Consider the following 18,533-nt stretch of genomic DNA (forward strand, 5'->3'; position numbering starts at 1 on the left):
CAAGTCTTTACTGCCCCCTTGTGGCAATGAAAAGTAATGCAGAGACTCTAACCCATTAGACTCAACATTTACTGTACTGAACCAGATTCTGTAGAAAAGGCACCAAAATTAAATATAGTTTGAGAGATTGAGTCAACAAAACAAAAACATTTAACTATAAATTGAAATATAAAACACTCTCAATTATGATTTTTTTTTTTTTTTTTATATATAAATTTACTATTTTTAAAATACATTTTTCAGGAAGCTTCCAATAAATATCAAGCCGTCAGTCTGGTATTATTACTGTGTGTCGAACAAGGTCTTGCACATTTGTCATTAAATAACAGAAATACAATACAAAGTATTACTTGCGTAAAACGCAGAAGAACACAAACAGCATGGTGCGCATGGCCCTGTCTTCATCGCTCCAATTATCTAATAGCACAGGAAATCATTAAAGGGCTTCAGGCTAAATTGTACGGAGCTCTGGGCAAGTCATTGAATTTGAACAGGAAGCATCAAAAACAATAACATTTGTCAGCAGGCCTTTGCTGAGGATGAAGTCAGACTGTTCAGACTTGCTCGTGCTGCTCCTGAAATCGCAGGGTAATCTCCAGTGTGCGTGCTGCACTCATGTGAACAGGCTTCAGATGAAGGAATGTTTGGCTGTGTTAGGAAAGTTAAAGATCACCTGAGAAGTGGCATGGAGCTGCCAAGCTCACAACTGCTTGTGTGGTCGTGACTACTTACAAAATGTTTTTTCTAGCGGAGTAGAAAATGAAAGACTTGTTCTTAAATAGGCAGAATCTAATTTTAAAGCCATATGGGGCACTTCACCTGGAACCCGTTAATTGAGGACAGGCTACTTTGTAGTTTTTTTTGGAGCATTTTTACCTGTTATTTCAACGTTATTCTCTTTAACTATACTGTTATTATGACTTAATTTTGTTAACTGCAAAAGCCAACTCTAAATTTAATGCACCAAATGACATAAACACAGCTTGTGTTCTGATTTTTGCAAAGAAACATCAGTTTGGTTGTTTATATGTGGTGGGAGCAGTCTGAAGCACTCGTCTAACACCATGCGTGTCGGTGGAGAATCCACTGATATCCTGCGGTGAGAGCGTCTCACAGGCTGAGAAAGTCGACAGCATAAATCGAACGTTGTGTTGCAGACATCCCCTTAGTAACTGTTTAAAATCTTTAACACGTCTTCCGTCAGGGAGGATGGAGAGTGATGCAGAACACCAGGTGCACCAATACTAGTTTCCCAGCAGTCATAGCCACAGTCTTTCAGTTCCTGTATCGATCTTTCAACTACTGAGCTGTCAGTGTCTGAAAAAAAAAAAATATATATATATTTATACCCCTGATGTCAAATTCAAAAGGGCAGGTTCAGGTCAATTAACCTCCCAGCTATAAAATACCCCCCCATACAAGCACAGGTGACCTTTCTAACAATGTACAAAAAAAGGACTGTGTAGGCTCTAACAGGTTAACAGCAGGCTGACGTTCCTTTCATAATCTGGGCATGCCCTGCGGAAGGTGGAAAGCCACACACCAGATAGAATTTTGGCACTTCAGAAACGTAAGAGGACATTAGAAATGCATTAACAGAGGCGGATTCACAACACTGCAGAGCATAATGTGAAGCAACGAGACACGAAGGTAATGGCAGGATAGGTAATGAAAAGGAGGAATGCGTAAATCACCCTCATCAGACTCCAAGGGCACACAACAGGGTACAATGTAATGGGCACGATATAACAGGCTGCTAAAGAATCTCACATTAGCGAGCAAGCAAGAGGCCCCGGCACGCTGCAAATGAGTGGCTGCAGAAGTAAAGCAATTTGAGAACTGCAGAGACATGAACCCTGCGGTGCGGGTCTAACGAGAGAAGGTGCTTGTTGAGAGGTGGGAGCGATAGCGTTTTGATGTGTGCAAGATTTATCCAGGCTTCTGAGAAAATAAAATACCATTACAAAAATGAGAATAATTACCAAGCTCCATTTTCCATATTCCTGCAATGACTGTTCAGCAGTGGGATATAATAATTTAGAATGTAGTTGTAATCTGTGGGTTGATTCCGTGATGTCTTTTTTTACGATACTGAATCCACCCTTATTGATCACTTTTCTAAATAGCAACCTCTCGGGCATTCAGTACATCTGCATTACATTCATTATATCATTTCATATAGGGTGCTGTGCAATACACTACGATATTCACTCCATCAGAGGATGCTCTGATCTTGCACAGCAACCAAGATTTATTTTTTACAATATATTAAACTATTGTATACATGCAGAATTAAATACAGCATATTTTAAGGTAATTTCTATCTGAAGCAAACTATTTAAAGGAAAGTAATTGATAAAACATTTCTTCTCTACTAAGTACTTCTAGTGATGTACGAGTAGCCTCGTGGATATGGATATAGAGCTGTTTCTTGTTTTTGAATTCTCCGACACAAACTATTTCATACAAAGAAATTTCAGATAAGCTTTAGCACATAAATATCAGAGTCTACTACACATTATATTTGAGTTCTAGCCTCCTGCTGACATCACTGCCCTGTTTACTGTAGTCTTTTGACCCCTCCCCTCTGCCCTCTGCCCTCTGCCCTCTACCCTCTGCCCTCTACCCTCTGCCCTCTGGAGAATGCAGGCTGGCAGTACCTGGTGTGAGCAGAGTGATGCCACAGCCTCCTCCCCCGGCCCCAGTCAGCTTGCTGTGCAGCCCGTGTACCAGGCTGACCTGGCACAGCCTGTCCAGGGAGGGGTGCCCCACGCCCATCACATTCAGGTGGTGCTGGTTAATGTCAATGAGCTCCTGACACAGAAAACAGAACAGCTCTGAGACACGGCCTCTACACATCAGCACCGCTTACAGCACAGTGCAATGCACAAGGGAAACAGATCTGTCAATGTTACACTACCAGGGGCAGGGCCAATTTGCTGTTTTTCAATTCCAGTTCCTTTTGAAAAACAATCCCTTCGAAGGAATTGGAAGTGATATTTTAGAGACGTAATCATTGTTGTGGTTATTCAACTGCTTTCACTTGAAGCCAATTGAATTAACTAACTGTGACTTCAATTTAAATAATGTGTTGCCACTGTGAGAAGCTCGTTTTAACAGAACACTGCCAATTGCAATTTTGATCAGTGATGTGTTGGAATTGATTAAAAGGGAATTGAAATTGGGAATTGATTTTACAAAGGAGTTGAAATTGGAAAACAGGAATTGACCCAACCCTTAACACAACTAGCATGGCAAACAAGGCTGACACTGTGAAGAACTCATCACATTACTGCTGTATTTAGATGAAAGGGAGTAAGCAGACGTAAAGAACACACCTTTATTCAAATGTACTGAAGCAGTTCTACAGTTTTCATTGTGTATGGCTCCTACATTTTTGGCAGGATGTGACTTGATCTTGTTTTCCAGCAATCCATGCACTCTTATGGAAGACAGTTATTGGTGGTCCATGTCAGCGATGACAGGACGATGCCTTTTATGCCAAGTAATTACACTAGAACGGTGTTGGTTACGAGCCTCACCTCTAATACTCGGTAGTGTTGGATTTCAGGTCCTCTCGCCATCTCCATCAGGGTTCGCTCACACTCGCAGGAAATGGCGTCTATTGAGTCCAGCACTGGATTCATTATAGCAGGAAACTAAAGGATTTAAAAGACAAATTCAATGAATAACAATTATTCTTGGGACTGTTTCCAACACTTCAAGGCCCAGAGCTTTCAGGCTTCTTTTGAGTCATTTGGCAGCATAGAGCACCATCTGGTGGTCAGATATTAACATGACCATTCTAGTAGTTAGCAATTTCTTTTCAAATGATTAAATAAAAAAATAAAAATGATTGCTAAAATCTTTTATTATTTTTTTTTTTTTCTCAACATACCAGTTCAGCCACAGAAATCAAAAACAACTGTTGCTTTCTACAGTCAGAGCCAGAAATGTTGCTGTAGTGTTATTGATTATGGAGATGCAGTGGTTTTAGCAAATTGCTGATAAAATGCAAGTGGAGAAGGAAGGATACACTTTGCATTAACTTCGACTCTGCTGTTGTATTTCACAATGCAATGCCAGAACCCATTACTGAAGCGGCAGGCATGCAGATTACCACTGGCTCTCTCAGGGACAGAAGAACCTTCCACTGGCAACATGTTCCCTTTAAGTGGGTTCATGGGAAAATGCCAGATCATCTGCAATTACCTCGCAGTGCAATATTCTCTTTGAAAATTGCTAATTTGTCATTGCCAAAGGTTAATGCTGAAGTGAGGCACCTTGCTTTGTGCCTAATTAAATGAACAAAGAACCATTAGGACAGGTACATTGGAGTTACGACCAGGGTTAAAAACTAAGCAATTTGAGCTGCTAACAAACCAGCGCTGTTAAAACTCCTGGGATTCTGCGGCACTCCTTTCCTTCAGCTTTACGAGGAATCAAAACCAACGCAAACGGTGATAAAGACGATCAATGTTTTAGCCAACTGTAAAATCTTCCTCAGCCGAACTGCTCTGATCTTTCGTGTGAATTGGTACTTCAGTGTCATCTCACTTCATTTCCATCTGAGACCTGATTTTTCTAACATGCTGGTTTTATTTTGCTATCACCAATCCGGTTCAAATTGCTCACAGGAGGCAAAGCTTTGCTACACAAGCTGAGCATGGGGTTTATTTACTGTTCTGTGTTTTATTCATGCTAGCAGGGTATGGGGCCCCTAGGATAGCCAATGCAATTGAAATGAAAAGGGTCAGAAACAGCAGAGTAGAATTAGGGCACAAACCTTGGTTATTTTGTCTCTCACTCCTGCCACTAGAACCTTGGTACTCCGGGGAACTCGAGTGTTTGTCAGTAGAATTCTTAACATAGGAGTACTGCAAATAGAAGCATTCATCGTATGTCATTTTTCATTCTGTTTTATTGTATTCATTTGAAATAAAAAATGACATTGATTCCTTGTATCGTTCCAATAATGGAAAAAGAGATACACTTCCCCTCAGTCTATGGAATGCAAATAAATGCATATTTCTGTGCACACACAGGCCCTGCTCCATTAGAACCTCGGGGAAGAGTTTGGAATGTTAAGATCTGATCAGGAATTCTCAGAGGAAAATTGAATTTGTTTGATCTTTTTGTAGTTGTGGCAGCTTCCAATCAGGGTATAAATAAATGCAAGCGCAGTACAGGTGCAGAGAAGTCACACTCCTGTAAGAACCGGATGATTTCTTTCAGATTAATACAGCAGCCATGACTGTGTTGCTCTCTCCTTGCATGTGAAATGACATGACGAATAAGACATGTGCACAAGGGAACAGCGTGGCATTTCTAACCTGCTTAATGGCTTGATCTTCCCGGAGTGGTATCGTAAAGCTCCACCTACAAGGAATAAAGAAAACGAGCTGGTTTGAGAACCCAACACATATCAAATGAAGTAACTACTTACAGAGAAATTTGGTAACGCGTGATTTCACATGGTATAAATGACTATTCATTAACAATAACTAGATATGCAATGTGGGGAATAATTACAGCGTGGCATCAATGTAATTGCCTATCAATGAAATATTTAAATCGTGCCAGGTAACAGTTTCCGCAGACCTCACCCCAGGTGCCCACTGCGTTGTCCACCCCCGATGGATTGCCGTGGATGATTTTTTCTCCCTGGAACGCCCACTTGTTAATCAGCTCCAAATCCTCGTCACTCCACCTGCATCCAACAGGATTAAAAAGGGTTATCTTGTGCTGCGGTCCCCCCTTTCCATTTCCGAGATGACTTGACATTGTTCTAGTGTTGCGTTTTTCCATTAATAAACAGAGTATGCACCCTTTCTCATGCCAGCAGGACCCTCAGGTGTGAGCCCTGCTGTTTGCTTATGCCCTCCTCAGTGTGTGAAGTGTCCTGACTTTGCTGAATAAAGATTACCTTGCAGTCTGCGCTGCTTCTACAGCCGGGCAGGCGATAGCCCCTCTAGAGGCCAGCAGAGCAGTGGAGAGGCAGACAGAGAAAGCAGCGCTTGAGCCAAGACCAGCCCCAGTGGGCAGCTCAGACCACACAGCCATGGTCAAGCTGGGCAGCTCTCTACAACAGAAGAGAACACAAACAAAAAGTCTTAGTTATGGAACAGAGAGACCATTTTCATGCTATCTTTTTAACACAGGGAGTTTACAAATTCTCTTCTATGAATGATTACAGTATGTACAGCTCACCTTATAGAATGACCTAATTTTGCTTCATAAAAGTCGCATGAAACCTGCTGAATAATGTTACGTTAACATATTGAGTTACATACCGCTTTGTAGTTTTCCATATACTCAACGAAAAACACAAATTGAAAAATGTGACATTTCGAAATCTAACATGAAATACTACTGTACTACTATTGTGGCTGCTGGTAGACTTGTGCGATATCATTTTGTAGTTTACTTGAATCCTAAAATTCAAGGTGATGCAAAACTTTTGGCCATATGTGGCGGAGTGTCCCGCCCCTATTTATTATTATTTGTATTTTTGTTTGCGGCGCGGGTAAAAGCGCCGCGTCTTATATTATTATTTAAAAACCCCGTGAGGATGCATGGCTGATCAGCTACTGATTATTTAAATAGCTGACAGTCATGCATCCTTACCAAACGCGTGCAGACTCTGGCCGAGGGATAATAAGATAATTACCAACTAGTTAAATCCCTCGGCCAGAGTATATAAACCAGCAGCTCTCTGCACTTGATGTTGGGGTGTTGGAGTAGAGAGTACGGGGAGCGGAGAGAAGGAATAATATTTAAATAGGGGCGGGACACTCCGCCACACCATAGCTGTACATGGTCAATTTTTGCCACCGAATCCATTCGATATTTGAATACCTGTCCCCTATGAACCCAGATTGAGCAGTACCTGGATTCTGCAAACACAGAGAGGTATATGTAGAGGAAGGCGAGTACTGCCAGGCTGCGTGTGTCTGCCAGTCCATCCCCGAGACCTGCATACTCACGCAGCTTCAGCACCACTGCTGCGTCTGGCTCCACAGCATTCTGCAAACCAGCTACACAAACAAGGGCAAACCTGACAGTTATATGAAGACCATACAGGGGAGGGGGGGGGGGGGGTTTAAATACTGAGTCTTGAAATGATGTTTGTGCCGAACCCGCACTCGACTCACCCCTGCTGGCAGGAAGCAGGGTGTGCAGGGAGGACACGTCCCAGCTCAGGAAGGTGTCTATGTTGGGCATGTTGATGGACACTCTCCCTGCAGCGCCAGGCTGGATTCGGAGGTATGTCCGCAAGTTTAAGCTTACAGCCAACGCCACCTGTAACACAGACATGAGTTACAACTAGTGAGTTAAACTGACTAGAGGAGTCTATATGTATATACATATACATACTATATGTGTTCATTATAGTATTACAGAACTGAGCTATGCCATTGCACTGGAACATTGTTGTTTCATTCCAGCTAGCGAGGACATTGTCAGGAGGGGGTGTGATGTTTGCTTATTCTGTTATCATTTTGTCCTGACTTCTGACCACAGTCCAGTGACAGTAGAGTCACTGTCATAGAGCCCTAGCCAATGGCCTGGGAATGCGTTGTCTAAGATCCTGCGGAAAAGCCATGTTCTGTAATGATGTTCTTTCCTTTTTTTTTAAAGGTGTGTTGTTTACCAGGCTAAAAGCTATCTCCCAATAACTGTACACGTACACTTATACCAGCCCACACACCTGAAGCACTGGACAACACCTTGAGTGCTGCAGAAGTGATTCTGCGACTTCTCCAATAGTTAATTCGTGAAAACTGGATTTATTTTTTGTACCTTTCCATGCACCACTGCATGTTCACCGTGAAGAATAACTTTTCCAGGTGCGGATACGATGCATTCCCTGGCGAGCATTGCAGAACCGACCCTCTGAAACAACAAAACACACAGCAGTGCCATATGAATACACGATACTTATAACAGCACGCGTCACCACTCGAACGGAGCTGGTTAATGCCTTTGACGTCATTCTTGACTCAGACCTGGTCTAAATAAATGCAGTCTAGGTGTTAATAGGTGCTGCACGTTTTCCATATAAAATTAACACACACATGCACATTTTAAACATATTTAAACGTACCTTTCGGCAATCAAATACTCCAGTCTCTGCTGCTTCCAGAAATGAATGCACAGGCACAGACACACGCTCTCACTGCTGGGATGGACAGGCGCAAGAAAACAGCAAATCAGTTCTGACTTTGCATTGTTACTCAATGCAGAGAACTAACGACCATTGCAAACACACCGGGGCCAATTAGATGTTAGAGTTAGTGCTGGTGCCATTGGTCGTGTGATGATGAGCCGATAGACCGTCCCTCCTCGAGTACGGCAGGCGAGAGAGGTCAAGCACGACAGGAACAAGGACACGTGATTGGTGGTGTTGTTTTTTTTCAGTCAAGGCGCTACAGTTTTAACATATTTAGCTAAATTAATGAATGGCTGGCTTTATTTTTAGAAGGCTACCCCTCCGAGGTGTCCTTTCAGCTTACACAGCCGAGAAGGCGCTGTGTGTTTCGTGGAACCGCGGTTTAAGTGTAAAGGACGAAGGGTGAGCTATATATTATAAATGGGGTGTTTATTTAAAGGCTGAATTTACTGTCAATGCAGTAAACTACCAACAAGCAGTCCAGGGATAGAAATAAGACTCACATTGCATAACAGCTTGATCAAGTCCTGTTTTACTCGGAGTTTAATAAGACACACCAGAACATGTTACCTATAGACGGGGGCTAATCAAGCACTATACAACCTGGAATGGCTAAACGGCTATGCAATAGGAGTCTTCTTGCAATGCGGATTTGTCAGTGCAGAAATACTACGAGCACTGGTAATGAAATGCAATGAGGTGGAGCCCGCTCGCAAATACTGTCTGTGCAGCACTTTTAAGTTTGACTGAGCGCGTTTTGTTACACAACACGTTTGTCAGGAGATGTGATGGGAATTATGAAAACCTGCTATTACTGTGTTCATACTGGAAGACACAACGTCATTGTGTAAGCATTTCGTTTCGTGCTCAATTTCTAGGTCTTCGGATAAACCTGGAAGAGCCAATGCAAGTCCCAAGATTTACACAAGGACAGGAGATAAAGGTTTGTTTGTATTCGTTGTTTTGCTATAGAATTGGCACTAGTATAGTATTTACTCTGAATGCGCTTCACATATGCTTTGTAAAAGGAAACTAACTAAAAATATATATATATATATATATATTAACGTTATCAAATTGTAACAAGCACATGAGTTTCAGGAAAACTATATATATATATATATATATATATATATATATATATATATATATATATATATATATGTATGTAAAATCAAAAACACTACCCAACCATATCATCTGTGCAGTTATATCATCACAGATTCAAAAACACTACCCTACCATATCGTCTGTGCAGTTATATCATCACAGATTCAAAAACACTACCCAACCATATCATCTGTGCAGTTATATCATCACAGATTCAAAAACACTACCCTACCATATCGTCTGTGCAGTTATAGCATCACAGATTCAAAAACACTACCCTACCATATCGTCTGTGCAGTTATATCATCACTGGGTTTTTTTCTTCTGTTTCCAAGGGTTCTCTAGCACTTTCACAGGGGAGCGAAGACCAAAGGAAGATCAGGTGTTTGAAGCTTTAGGAACTGCAGATGAACTGACGTCAGCCATTGGGTAATTATTTATACAGGCATGACCTGTCATATATTACAGGGTGTTGGGCAGACAGCAGTCTAGGGTCATCCAGGAAATAATGCAGGAACATGGCACAGCAGTGTTATGCAAATGATGAAGCCAGGTGACATAGAACATGTTTGCCTGTGCAGTGTATAAGGCCTAGTTTGCACTAAAATAGTGGGACCATACATATCCCAGACTGCAACCGAGAAATTGTGGGCAACAAACATTCTAGGAAAGCTGTAGCACATGCAGATGACATCGACAAGTTTATTTATTTTTTGTCCTTTTAAACTACGGTCTACAAAATGCCAAATGCACGCTTTTCTCTTTCTCAGGCTGGCGAGAGAGTTCTGCGCTGAGCAGGGTCACACTTTTGTGGGGGAGCTTGACAAGGTCAGCGTCTGGATGGCAACATTTCTGACCATAGTTTGTTTGATCTCAAAATGAAACTAAAGTGAGATTTCATAGAAAGCACTTTCTGTTATTTCGCAGATCCAGAGTGTGCTGCAGGATGTTGGATCGAACATTGCTACCCCAGTTACTTCAGCAAGAGACAGCCACATAAGTAACTCTCATCCAAAAATTGCTACACAAAGTAGCACATTCTTATTTTAAAATTCTGTATATATCCCCTTCAGTCACCGGGTGCACAACTGTACCATGCTGAGTTTCTTTAATCTATGTATCTATTTTATAATGCATATATAAAATTAAGTTGTGGCAGGACAACTTCTCAAACTCCATAGAGTTCACACAAACTGTTTTAAAATTTCTAAAAATTAAATTACAAATTTGTGACCGAAGAGGTTATTCGTACTCACTACACTATTAACGGAGGAAAGTATCAGCTCCTAGATACAAGTTTAGATTGCTCTTGAAATGCAGCCACTGATCCCTGTTAAAGGCTCTTTCTGTGTACTGTGTTTGCAGAAAAAACAAGGTTTAGTGAGACGCCCGTCTCAGATTTGGAGCATTGGATTGATAAATACACAGATCAGCTGCCAGCCCTGACCAATTTCATCCTACCTGTAAGTACTCATTTCCTATACAAGGGGCAGTTTGTTGATGAAGTCCATTTTAAATGCACCATGGTGAGGCAGTGTGATTGCATGCTTTTGGGAGGTGGTAACTGTATAACTGCACCTTGTTCTGCATCTCTTCCACAGTCAGGAGGGAAGAGCAGTGCTGCCCTACACCTGGCCAGAGCAGTCTGTCGGAGAGCGGAGCGCAGGTGAGTCAGAGCGCGTCTGTGTCCAGATCAAGATAACAGATATTAAAAGGATTTAAACCTGGTCTGTGGAGCTATTCAACGCAGTGTAAATGCAGATATCCGCCATATAGACTAATATATGTGGCAATTACTGATATGTCTGCTAGGTCTTCCAATTATTTTTATTACGTTTCATCAGTAACTAAAGTGGCGTTTTTGTTTCTTTCCAGTGTGGCTCCGATCGTACGAGCAGGAGAAGCTGATCCTAGTGTTGCTAAATATCTTAACAGGTAGGTTGTCTTTTAGAAACACCAGTTCCATCTATGCACAGGAAACTTCATCCAAAGTCCCCAATTATTAAATAACACAGGCTCTTACTTCATTAGATCATTTGTCTTGCCTGTTTTATAAAAAAAAACACAACTTTGAAACTGCTTACTCTTGAATTACTTCTCCCTTCTATTGCAAACTTCCTGGGCAGTTGTATACTGCTCTGTAGTAGGATCCACAGTCTTCTTCATATAACAACTTACCTTTCAATACCTGCAGGCTTAGCGACTACTTGTTCACGCTGGCCAGGTTTGCAGCTATGAAAGAGGGAAAGGAAGAGATGGTTTACAGAAGAACGGTGGAGGAATGAAAGCAGCAGGCTGGTAAGACCAGTGGATGAGCCGTGCTTCAGCCCCCCTGCAAGGAGCAGCAGTGTGTGGCGAGCCTGACCTCTGGAGACCTCAGCCTTATCCCCACACCACATTGTTTGGAATATTTGGCTTCCTGGCAGCTGATATAACTGCACAGCTGAATTAGATTTGTAAATAATATATATGGATCATGGATCATGTTACTCTGTGTTGGTGATTTTTTTAAATGTTTTGTAATATATAATACTGTACATTTCCCAATAAATACAATTCAAAGCAAGGGAAAAATAATCTTTAATTTATTTGTATACTTTTTAAAAAAAAATGATAACATGCAATATAGATTAATCTATACAAAACCTATTCAAGAAAAAAATCTGATAATGATTTTTAATTGCAAGGTTATTCATTAATGTATTACAACTATACATTGTTTCTGGTATTCCATCTGTTGCTACATGCTCAAGTTCACATCACGCCTTACAAATCGAAAAACCAATACATCAGAACATTTTTTAATTCTACGTACAATCTCCCCACCCCCGTGGAATTACCTATTTCCCTTGCCACAATCTATCCATCTTTCTATACATACCTAGTGGGTAACAACACATGCTTTAACACTGAAAATTCATTCAGCCTATAAATAATTATACTGAAATAATAGGGTTCAGAACCACAGAACGTGTCCCGATACCCTTGTAACCATCCTTGAAACAAACCCAACCAGGAGAGCCTTCCTACAGGTTTAGCCAGATGAGCCTCACACTCCAAACGACCGGATGCTTGTCTTATGAAATGCTTGTCTGAGAGCAGGCCCTCTGCTTCACAGTATCTGGCACCAGCCTTGGCTCCTGCGAGACAGAGAGCTTGCCCACATCATGAGGGACAGGCTGCGGTCCTCGTAGGGGGGGTAGCGTAGGTACGTGACGCACTCCACGCGGGTGTTCCGCAGGACGCACGACTTCCTGTGCGAGAAGGTGTTGAAGCTGCAGCGCCCGTGGTACGAGCCCATCCCACTGGCTCCTGTGTGAAACAACGAGCGGGGCAGAGGGTGAGGAAACAGATTCAATTCAATGACAAATGTTTCAACTAGAAGGTTTTTTTTTTCCTCCCACGTCTTCAGGGCAGAGGGTTAGATCCGATCAAAACCAGAAATTTGAAAACAGAAAGGATTTACAAACAAAAAGAAAAACGCTGAAACTGTGGAGAACACAGGTTTACACAGGTTCCCAGCATTTAAAATGGACAGAGAGGAATGCAGAGAGATGTTGCAGCTGGGTTCATTTAAAGTGACAGTAATAAACATACTATCTGATCGAAATCAAAGTGATCCCCAAGAAGCTGAAAAACTTGCAAGGACACATGAAAAGTCTCCCGTTTACCAACTCCCCCGAAAGGCAGCATAACCATCATGCTCTGCAGGACGCTGTCATTGGCACAGAAGCTTCCACTGGAAGTGCACGTCATCATATTCGAGATAACCTGCAGCAAACCACAAGACACTGGCAAGGAGACTTCAAAACATCCAGAAACTTCACTTAAACAGCAGCACATTCTCTGATAACAGCATTTTGTCATCTACTGAAAGTTGCCCCTTTCCACTCCTTTGTTCCAACCCGGTTCTAAATTGTTTAATTGAACCAATTAAACCTCCATCCAGACAAGTATTTAATTACATCATTGTACCTGGAGTGGAATGGCCCTACAGGACCGTGATTGGACACCCCTGGTTCAGAAGGTTTGGTAACTGGTACTAAAGTAAAAGTGTATAAATCCTCTTGTTTGCTCCACTATGCAACAGTAACTGCAGCCCACAAACATGAAAAAGCTATTGAGGCAGATTATAAGTTTGTTCCGACCCCTGCTCTAGCCTAACATGAGTGTCAGGACTACCTTTCTGTCGCTGGAGAAGACGTACAGACACAAGGGCTTCTCCTTCCTCCGGATGTAGTTGATGGCCTCGTCCGCGCTGTAGACGGTCATGATCGGTAGAACTGGCCCCCGAATCTCCTGCTGCATGGCTGGGTCTGACTCCAGGACGTCTGTCAGCACCGTGGGGGCTTTGAACAAAACACCAGGAAAGCTCCAAGAGCTGAACTTGATAAACTGGGGCAACACTGACCTCCAAGCAGGAGACACATTTCCTCATTATTAAGACGTTATTTATTTTCCCAGTATGCATCATAATCCAGTAAAGTCAAGGAGGACCAATTTATTTAACTTGGATGTCTTCAGAAAATGTGTGTGGGTGTTTGTATAAAAAAGCGACACTGAAATTACTTCAACAGACCACCTGTTGGTGCCACCCAAGAAGACCACAGCAATCTAAGACAAATTCACCATGCTGGAAAAGCAGCAGAGGAGTAAGGAAGAGCTGCTCACCAATGTATTTCTCTGCCTCATCCATCTCGCCACCTACAGCCACTTTCCCGCTGGCCAGCAGCAGGTCTCGGACGTGGGTGAAGAGCTCTGCGTTGACCAGGCGCCCGAAGCTGGCGGAATGGCGTGGCTCAGGGCCGTAGAACTGCAGCAGGTAGGAGCGCAGTGCCAGGATGAGACGGGCCTGCACATCGGCGTGGCACAGCACAAAGTCAGGAGCCACGTCGCTCTGCCCGGCATTGTGGAAGCGCGCCCATGCGATGCGCTGTGCAGCAATGCCCACGTCACACTCCCGGTCCACGTAGCACGGGTTCTTCCCACCCAGAACCAGGGTGACTGGGGTCAGCGAGCGAGCCGCGGCCTGCATCACCTGCTGACCAGTCGCACGGCTGCCTGCAAACCAAACCAATCCCAGAGCTCTTCAGATCAACAAGGGCAAGAGTTTGTAGAAACGTTAGACTACTACAGTAAGTTTCTTATAGTTTCAACCTCAGAATCAAAGCCGGTCGGTTTCTGTTCATGAAAAGCATGTTGTTTTCTTAATACCCGAGGCTGTGTGTAATACCTGTGTAGAAGATGTGGTCAAATTTGAGTTCCAGCAAGTCTGTGAGATCACTGGGGCCTCCACTGATCACATGATAGCATTCCTGTGGATACCAGGAGGGAGACACATGAGCACAGCTAGAACATATGCAGTCCTGTTTGGAATGCAACCTATAGGATTCTGTGAACCCCCTTGATTAGAGAAAGGAGTGGTCAGTAAATGATACTATACTTAGATGTTTGAGGGGAACCTTAATATTCCACAATGTTTTACAAGCCAATCAGATACCCGAGAGCAACACTGAATTATACTTTAGATCAAATTAACAGAGTATTAATCTTCATGATATGATGAATGTTTTAGCTTATTGGATGCTCACAGTGTCGAGGTAGGACGGGATGAGTCTCTGAAGCAGCTCGGTTGTGTGTGAGCTAATCTCGGACGGTTTCAAGATCACGCAGTTACCTGCAAATAGTTAAGAAAAACATCAGACTACAGAAGTACAACTGTTTTATTGAGCATTGCATTCCACAAGCCAAACCAGGTTGCCAGGCTAAAATAAAATGAAACGCTGCTAGTAAGAGTCAGTAGTAGATCTTGCATGCATTTAGGCATGTTATGGGTGAAGTCGCTCAATTTTGCATGGGTTTAGAAGGGTTGTTACCTGCAGCCACAGCCCCTACCAAAGGGACAAGGTTCAGCTGGACAGGGGAACTCCAAGAGCCAATGATCAACACCACTCCCAGGGGCTCACTCACCACAAAGCACTCATCCAGTGAGGTCACCTGTCACACACACAAGACAAGACGACCTTTAAAATCCCTTCCATCTAATCAAAACACAACCCCCCTCTCCGCTTGCTGCTCTTGAGAAAGCAGAACAAATATTCAGTGGTACAAATGTGTTTTAGACTGGAGTCCTCCATAGACTTCATCTCACTTTCTGAATTCTAATAGGAGTTGGAGATCGCTCATTACAGTGAACAATCGCTTTAATTAGCATCACAGAGCAAAGTGTTTTTCCGACATGAAATAAAACACTTGGGAGGCTATTAAGAATGAAGAAAAATGAACATTCTTTGTTGTATCCATACGATTATAAGTTATGTACACAGTCATCAATTCTAACAAGACAAGGTTCTGGATCAATGAATCCCACAGTGCTGAAATTAAATGCAAACCTCCCAGCGAATACAGGACACAACTGACTTCTTTGTTGTGGAGCCAAGGATTGGGCAATACTTTTGATCATGTGCTTACAGTGCGAGACACCAATTTCTAATCCAATTACATCAGGAAAATCTCCTGTTTAGGCAAAACACTGAAGAGCAATGCAAAAGTGTGACTGTATAGAACACAAATGTGCAGAACAGGGTGAATAACTGGAGAGACATGAATAAGAAGATGGTGCCTCCTGTTACTATGTGTACTTTGTTTCTGTGTGGGAGCGAGGGGTTTCTTTAGTCCTGTAATAGACCCGACAGTGTTGAGATCCCCGGTCTCATCATACCAGGCTGCGCGCCACGTACTCGGGATTCATCCACTTCTTGAGGTTGTTGACTGCGAAGAGAGCCTCATTCTTCACCAGGATCAGCTCCGACAACACTGTCTCGAACCGGGGCTGTCATCACACGCACACACAGAGATTATCTACAGTTCATTTCTATGATCACACAAGTGAATGCAGTACCAACACACATAGAATTGCAAGTACAGCATGTGCTACCACTAAAGATTTAGCCATTTACTAAAACCTTAGAGCAACAGTATCAGCCACTCAATTCATTCAATACCTAATGCGTTTTCTGTGTTGCTACTTGAACATTTTAAAAGGAGTGCAAACTTAATTGCTTTCTAAACTGAGAGCGCGGTTTTAACAATGCAGAGGTTAATTACTTCTGAATGTTTTTCTTTTTCATTTCACAAATATGTCCCGAGATTGTGCAGCTTCGTGCATCTGGCAAGTGTAAGCAACATAACATTGTAGTTTAAGCTGTCAGCTAGAAGCTCTAATTTATGGGATGGTAGTATTACAGTATTGCAAATCCCATGCTGGGGTGCTGGTGCAGAGCTGGAACCAGTCCAGGTTACCCCCGAAGCGCAGGACCTCACAAGCAACGTTAAGAAATGAAACATGTCTAAGCTGTGCTCAGGTGAGAATCAAACAAGCTGGTCCCCGCCCCGTGCTTACCTTGTGCAGGTCTTTGTGCAGCACGTCCACAAACTCATCCTCATTCTCCACCAGCATACGCATCAGCGCCTCCAACTGTGAGAGCCGGAACTCCTCCCGAAGAGTCCTCCCGGATGCCAGTGCTTCCCGGGATTTCCTCAGGAGCTCAGTGCAGACGGACAGCGACAATTTAGAACTCTGCTCAGTGGATTTAGTTCTGGGAGCAAAGACAACGGAGACAACAATGCAGCTTCTCATTTATTATAAATGACATAGAATTCACCCCTGACATTTTAACCATAGTAGCTTAGGTAGTACCAATTGCATGCATGTTTAAGCAAGCTCTTCAGTATTTACAGTGAAACTGTGGCTGCAAGACAAGTGGATCCAAAAATATGGCATTTAATACCGAACCAATATAACAGCTGGGTGAACACTGGCAATCTTGCAGGCCCTAAGTGAGCATCTTAACCATTAAAGGGTTGAGCCACAGGTGACTTAATAACGCTTAGTGTCAGCTCAAATGCAACTGTGTAAAACCAAAACAAGAAATATAATCCATAAAAACCTAGCCATGCCACATTCCATAAATGAAAAAAAAAACACAGGCTGTTTATTGATTCCTCATAAATCTGTAGCATCAACCACCCCTCTTTCTGCACGATGTACACAGTTAGGTAATCTGAGCCCTGTCTAATACCATTACTGGGTTGCGTATTGTTTGAGAGTCCATGCAAACTGTATGCAACACTAGTTATTTAACATGCATGTATTTTAAAGTGTTACCATGTATTGTATAATTTATATTCATGAAAAAGAGCAAATGCAAGCAGTGGCTTCGTTTAAGAAATACACGTTTTTGTTTTAACACCAATCGTATTATAAGGTCAAAGCAAACAAAAAAGAACACTGAAAACAATGTTCGATGAAATAAACGCTAAATAACCCAACATAAAGAGCGACACCTAAAATATACATAATAATAATAATAATAATAATAATAATAATAATAATAATAATAATAATAAACATTAATCGCGTTAAACAGTGTTAGTTCAACACCCAGTTTAAAACTGAATACACTACCTGCGTAAGCAAAACATACCAGTTCCACAAGTCTAGTACCCTGTGCATGAGCTCTCTATTCTTTACAGTTTTATTAAACCTACCGGACTCTTAAACAAAAAAGTTTAGTTACTAGCCTCCTACTTACCTTCTTAAAGTTCTGAACCACCGCGCCGGAGACGGACTGGGAGGTGAAGGTAACATTCTTCAAACGCGTCGCTTATTTTCAGTAATATAAATAACACCGAAGCGACAATCGTATTCAGAACTACTCAGTTCCAAAGTTGTTGGTTTTGATGCAGTCCTTGGGACCAGTGGCTGGTCGATTACCGAGTCTGCGCAGAATGCTGAGCCGGGTGAGAGGGAGGGACGGGGTTCAAATAACCCACCTGACTCGTTAATTGTTCATTACCATGAATGTGGGGGTAGTTCCTATAGACAGGTATGATAAGGTTGATACTGCTGTGGAGCACTTACTGATGGCCAGCCTTGGAGCTACATAATGTTTCTTATGACTTGGACTGGACAGTTTGGTAGAAGCAAGTCCATCAAATTGAAATGCAAAAACAAACTTCCTGTGTAAGTGTTTGAAAATGTTCAATGAGCACAAAAAATAAAATAAAAAAAAATAAAAAATCCAGAGTTTTATTTATTATTATTATTATTATTATTATTATTATTATTTGTAATGTTTTTTCTGCCCCTTTAAGTGTTCCCTGGTCATCTTTTCATAGACTATAGCTGCATATTCCTGAAGCTCTCCGGGTACACTGCATATCATTATTATCAGTTTGTTATCAGTGT

General features: G+C 42.2%; 3 protein-coding genes across 3 annotated transcripts; 1 reads left to right on the top strand and 2 right to left on the bottom strand.

Moving 5' to 3' along the window:
* Nucleotides 1-318: 318 nt before the first annotated feature.
* LOC117427823 (mevalonate kinase-like) lies at nt 319-8,305 on the bottom strand. The gene is made up of 11 exons (XM_058994383.1): nt 8,108-8,305; nt 7,804-7,896; nt 7,155-7,302; nt 6,890-7,037; nt 5,927-6,082; nt 5,607-5,710; nt 5,334-5,379; nt 4,787-4,877; nt 3,543-3,659; nt 2,661-2,814; nt 319-1,317 (listed from the first exon to the last, which is right to left on the bottom strand). Exons 2-11 carry the CDS (start codon nt 7,879-7,881, stop codon nt 1,166-1,168), a joined length of 1,194 nt encoding a protein of 397 aa, XP_058850366.1. The 5' UTR covers nt 7,882-7,896; nt 8,108-8,305; the 3' UTR covers nt 319-1,165.
* Nucleotides 8,306-8,332: 27 nt separating this feature from the next.
* On the top strand, nt 8,333-11,860 carry LOC117427824 (corrinoid adenosyltransferase MMAB-like). Its single transcript, XM_058994384.1, has 9 exons — nt 8,333-8,575; nt 9,052-9,116; nt 9,619-9,712; nt 10,054-10,111; nt 10,211-10,283; nt 10,649-10,746; nt 10,885-10,949; nt 11,159-11,218; nt 11,478-11,860. The coding sequence occupies exons 1-9, from the start codon at nt 8,463-8,465 to the stop codon at nt 11,566-11,568; spliced, it is 717 nt and encodes a 238-aa protein (XP_058850367.1). The 5' UTR covers nt 8,333-8,462; the 3' UTR covers nt 11,569-11,860.
* Nucleotides 11,854-18,093, bottom strand: LOC117427066 (aldehyde dehydrogenase family 3 member B1-like). The gene is made up of 10 exons (XM_034901498.2): nt 17,878-18,093; nt 16,686-16,881; nt 16,005-16,115; nt 15,160-15,280; nt 14,875-14,960; nt 14,517-14,598; nt 13,955-14,344; nt 13,466-13,632; nt 12,955-13,054; nt 11,854-12,595 (listed from the first exon to the last, which is right to left on the bottom strand). Exons 1-10 carry the CDS (start codon nt 17,931-17,933, stop codon nt 12,396-12,398), a joined length of 1,509 nt encoding a protein of 502 aa, XP_034757389.2. The 5' UTR covers nt 17,934-18,093; the 3' UTR covers nt 11,854-12,395.
* Nucleotides 18,094-18,533: the final 440 nt, after the last annotated feature.

This window comes from Acipenser ruthenus, chromosome 21 (assembly GCF_902713425.1).
Source record: "Acipenser ruthenus chromosome 21, fAciRut3.2 maternal haplotype, whole genome shotgun sequence".
Classification (NCBI taxonomy): Eukaryota; Metazoa; Chordata; class Actinopteri; order Acipenseriformes; family Acipenseridae; genus Acipenser; species Acipenser ruthenus.

Coding starts and splice junctions, on each gene's coding strand:
- LOC117427066 (XM_034901498.2), bottom strand. CDS start 17,933: ATGTTACCTTCACCTCCCAGTCCGTCTCCGGCGCGGTGGTTCAGAACT. Junction 16,882..17,877: donor TGGTTCAGAACTTTAAGAAG/GTAAGTAGGAGG, acceptor CTTTGCTCCCAG/AACTAAATCCACTGAGCAGA. Junction 14,599..14,874: donor TCCCGTCCTACCTCGACACT/GTGAGCATCCAA, acceptor TGGTATCCACAG/GAATGCTATCATGTGATCAG.
- LOC117427823 (XM_058994383.1), bottom strand. CDS start 7,881: ATGCTCGCCAGGGAATGCATCGTATCCGCACCTGGAAAAGTTATTCTT. Junction 7,038..7,154: donor CCTGCTTCCTGCCAGCAGGG/GTGAGTCGAGTG, acceptor TTGTTTGTGTAG/CTGGTTTGCAGAATGCTGTG. Junction 1,318..2,660: donor CATCACTCTGCTCACACCAG/GTACTGCCAGCC, acceptor TTTTTTTTTCAG/ACACTGACAGCTCAGTAGTT.
- LOC117427824 (XM_058994384.1), top strand. CDS start 8,463: ATGGCTGGCTTTATTTTTAGAAGGCTACCCCTCCGAGGTGTCCTTTCA. Junction 9,117..9,618: donor CACAAGGACAGGAGATAAAG/GTTTGTTTGTAT, acceptor TCTGTTTCCAAG/GGTTCTCTAGCACTTTCACA. Junction 11,219..11,477: donor GTTGCTAAATATCTTAACAG/GTAGGTTGTCTT, acceptor CAATACCTGCAG/GCTTAGCGACTACTTGTTCA.